This window comes from Myotis davidii, unplaced genomic scaffold (genome assembly GCF_000327345.1).
Source record: "Myotis davidii unplaced genomic scaffold, ASM32734v1 scaffold13, whole genome shotgun sequence".
NCBI classification, from domain to species: Eukaryota; Metazoa; Chordata; class Mammalia; order Chiroptera; family Vespertilionidae; genus Myotis; species Myotis davidii.
Genome location: NW_006286243.1, coordinates 3,333,287 through 3,337,810, shown reverse-complemented (window position 1 = coordinate 3,337,810; position 4,524 = coordinate 3,333,287). Strand labels below are relative to the sequence as shown.

General features: G+C 42.4%; 1 protein-coding gene across 1 annotated transcript in view; it reads right to left on the bottom strand.

Annotated features, from left to right (window-relative positions):
• Positions 1–4,524, bottom strand: part of CFAP54 (cilia and flagella associated 54) — a 236,245-nt gene that overhangs the window by 109,172 nt on the left and 122,549 nt on the right. The window contains exon 40 of the mRNA XM_015559991.1: positions 1,976–2,128. Within this exon, the coding sequence (XP_015415477.1) occupies positions 1,976–2,128 (153 nt within the window). The remainder of the gene's footprint in view (positions 1–1,975; positions 2,129–4,524) is intronic.

The following is a 4,524-nucleotide window of genomic DNA, read 5'->3' as shown; positions in this document are numbered from 1 at the left end:
TCCATTCCCTTCTGGCCTGATGTGTTTCTGTTTGAAATCAGTTGATAGTCTGATGGCAGATCCCTGGTAGGTAACTTCCTGTCTCTCTCTGGCAGCCTTTAAGATTCTTGCTTTGTCATTGGTGTTTGCCAATTTAATTATAATGTGTCTTGGTGTCGGCTTTTGGGGGTTCATCTTGTTTGGGACTCTGTGAGCTTCTTGGACTTGTGTGAGTTTTTTCTTTCCAATACCAGGGAAGTTTTCTGTCATTATTTCTTCAAATAGGTTTTCTAATCCTTGCTCAGTTTCCTCTCCTTCTGGCACCCTTATTAGGCAGATGTTGTTTCATTTCATGGTGATCCAAAGTTCCCTTAGGCTCTCCTCCTGTTTTTTAATTCTTTTTCCAGTTGCTGCTCTGCTTGGATATTTTTTTCTACCTTCTCTTCTAGCTCATTGACATGGTCCTCCACTTATTCTAGTCTACTGTTGATGCTTTCTATTGTGTTCTTTATTGCAGTGATGTCATTCTTCATTTCTTCTTCATTTCCTCTTGGTTCTTGCACATATTGTTGAATTTGTCTTCCATCCTTTTCAGTGTCCTTATGATCACTGCTCTGAATTCTTTCCCTGACATATTATTTGCCTCTATTTCATTTACTTCCTTTCCAGTGATGCCTCCTTTTCTTTCCTATGAGGTCTGTTCCTTTGTCTCCCCATGTTCACTCCTCTCAGGGTATCTGGTTATGTAGCTCCCTCTCTCTCCTGTGCTGACTCTCTCTAGGCCAGTGGTTCTCAACCTTGGCTGCACATTAGAATCACCTGGGAATCTTTTTAAAATCCTGATTTCTGGGTCTCATCCTCTGGAAATTCTGTTTCTTTGTTATGAGGTGGGGCCACAACATTAGTAACAAAGAAACAGAATTTCTGAAGGATGAGGCCCAGAAATCAGGATTTTAAAAAAATTCCCAGGTGATTCTAATGTGCAGCCAACGTTGAGAACCACTGCTCTAGGCGATCTCTGACCTTTCCATCCACAGATTACCTCACCAGCTGTATTTAATTCACCAATTCTGGGTGGATATTTGATTCAGCTGTTCCTTTTATCTGCTCCGTGAGAAGGCACAGGACCCATCCATGTATTTGGTCACCACCTTGTCTCCCCCTGGACAAACTTTTTAGGCACCCACAGTCAGGGAGGCTGGAGTCTCAGTGTTCATGGGTTTACAGATGTCCCTGGGTGTTGCGGTTGTAGGGTCCCAGGAGGTGTCCAAGGTCTTCCTGGTTGAAAGTAAGGCTGGGCTTTTGATCACAGCCACTCTCCCTTTTAAAATGGTGCGGTCTCTGCAGCAGAGCTGGCCGCTCAGGGAGAGATTTCAACAGTAGTAGAGGCTACCTGGCCAGGAGAGCCCATCTGCCAGTCCACAATAGGCCTGTGGAATATAACTGTCCCTCACTCACAAATACATTCACTCCATGCATGTCCATGCACTCTCCTTTAGTTCTCTCAAACACACACTACCTTGCAGCCTGCCATGCTGTCAGATGCCATCTTGGATCCATCAATGAGAAATCTTAATGATGCTTATATTAAAACATATTCATTTCTTGGATACTGATAATGTTTTGATAAAAAAATCTAGTTAACTCAGCATGAATCAATTCACCTACTCATGAAAATTAAACAAGACTGTAGCACAATACTTGCATAGAAAGTGGTAAGACCATAGATGTACAGAGTCAAAACATTAACAAATATTGTTTTTGTATCCCCTTTACACAGGGTGTATGGTAGTTTCACAGGAAACATAAAAGCAGATGAGACAGTGCCTTGGTTGGAATAAAGTGAAAGACGATGTGATCCACTAGGCAGGAAGAAAGTGCAAGGCAGCAGTGAGTGGGCATAGAAGTTGGGGGGGGAGGCACCTGTGGCAGGTAGATCTGCAGGTGGCATCACCATCTAAGTAATGACTAAGGGATACAGAGAAAGTATTTTTACCTTGTGTCTGTGCAAGAAATAACGAAAGCAACTTTCTACTGTGTCGGATGGATCTGTTATGATATCTGGACTTTTCCAAAGTCTCTCTAAAACATCTCAACGTATCTGTTACATCCACAGGCACAGAGAGGAGCCCTTTGGCATGGCTGTATTCTGAAAGGAAAAGGAAGAGTAACACTCAGGATGAAATGCGTCAGCAAGCAAACTAGAGGCAAAAGACTAATTGAGAGAATTTCTTGGTCCCAAATTAAAGCTGCTAAATTCAAAGCCTCCAGGTAGGTAGCAGGTATTTTAACATTTGGGTAATTTTTTCAGTATGTTTGAAAATTTGTTAAAAAAAAAAAAAACAACCTTAGAAAACTTTTGATTCTTATAAAATGCAAAAAAAGAGAAAACACAAAAACTTTAGATCTTGTCAATTTTCCTTATGAAGCCTATAAAAAAGAGAGAAAACAAAAAAGTTTAGAGATGGGCAACGGCTCTCTTAAGGAAAGAAAAGGACACTTTCTAATATAGGAACAGAGGCAATGAAGGTGGGGTCATAATAGAATATGAAACCAACAAACAGTCCTGATAAAAAAGAGTTGCTATAAGGTCTCTGGAGAGGAAATGACCATCCAAGAATTAGGCTGCAAAAAAGATGATCATGAAGCAGACACACACACACATACACAAAAGAAAGAAAGAAAGAAAGAAAGGCTTTGAACAGACAACAAAGGAATTTGCTTCTTTAACAACTTGAATAGTCCGAATACTCCCTGCAAAATCTGAGGTCCTGAGAGTACTGCAACTTTTAGGGAATTCAGCTATAAGAGGTTAAGAGGCAATACTCTTGCCCTTGAGAGTTTACAGAATAGCTGAAGAGATGAAACATCTGACATAGGCATATTAAAATCACACTGGCAGAGTGTCTACTTACATGCTAAAATGAGGAAAAGATTGAGGTGAGAGATCAGCATAGAGAGGAAAAGGTGAGCTAGGAAGACTTCATGGGAGAGAAGGTATGCCAACTCTGTCTTAGAAGATGGGGAGGATTTGGTTAGGAAGAAAGAGGCCAGGGGGTTTAGATCCTTAGAATACGAATAGCTTAAGTTGATTGAGCACTTACACTATACCAGATACTATCTATATATATAAAAGCCTAAGTGACCAGCAGACCGGCTGACCAGTAGCTATGATGCACACTGACCACCAGGGGGCAGATACTCAACACAGGAGCTGCTGAGCTGCGGTGAGTTGGCAGCTGCGGTTCTCGGGTGACACACCCAGAACCAGAGAGGAGGGATCCCAGTTCCAGGGTGTGTCACCTGAAAACTGCCCTCTTGCAATCTGGGACCCCTTGGGGGATGTCAGAGAGCTGGTTTCAGCCTGATCCCTGGAGGCTGGGCCAAGGGACCCCCTATGCACTGGGCCTCTAGTTCTAAATAATTTACCTCGATAGTCTCATCAAACCCTAAACACAACTGTAAGAGGTAGGGTGATGAAAGAAGGCATAGAAAAGTCTGATAGCTTCCCTCTGGTCACAGAACTAGCTGTGCAAAGAGAGGTATGGCAGCAGCAGTAAGGGTGGTGATTCGGTCACAGTGAGATGCCATGGCCAGTCCTCTTGAACAAAGAAGGGCTTGCCAGGGACCTGAAGTCCCCACTGAGTGAATGCCCTTCATCCTCTTTACTGGGGACCTGAGCCAGGGTTTTGAGAAGGACCCCGACAGGAAGAAAGTGATGTTTTAGGAAGAGTCAGCTGACAGTTGTATATCAGCTGACAGCAGACTTTAATAGAAGAAGGTTGGTGGCTGAGAGGCTGACAGCATTGTGTGATTTGAACTTGACAAAGGCAGTAGCAATGTAAACAAGGGAGGGACACAGGGAAATTTCCATTGTTGAAGCAACAGGAAAAGTGGTTAAATTGGCTATGTGGGGGAAAACAAAAAAGGGGTGGGAACTACCTATTCCCTCTCCTGTCAGGGCCAATGATCTTGCTTCTCTACCTCACTTGAAAAATCCTGAAGCAATCTAAAGGGATTTCCCACAAGCCCCCACCAGTATATCCACCCATGCCTATCTATATCTCAACATCATCCCTCCAGCAGTTCTCCTTTCCCCAAATCATTAATTTTCTCTGTGCTGAATATTTCCCAGCAGCACATTTTGCTGTTTTTTCCCCCTGATTTAAAAAAAATTGAAAATGTTATGTTCACTGCAGCATTATTTACAATAGACAAGACAGGGAAACAACTCAAATGTCCATCGACAAATGAATGGAGAAGGGGAATGTGGTGTATATATACAATGAAATAAGAAAGAAGGAAATCCTGCCATTTGTAACCACATGGATGGACCTTGAGGGCTTTATGGTAAGTGAAATAAGAACACTTACCATAAAATAAGACAAAGAAAGGCATATGCTGTATGACCTCACATGTGGAATCTATATAAACCGAACAAATAGATAGATAGAATAGACTGGTGATTGCCAGGGTGGGGTGGGAAGGGGCAAAATAGGTGAAGATGGTCAAAAGGTAAGATTTCCAGTTTTAAGTTCTGTGGCT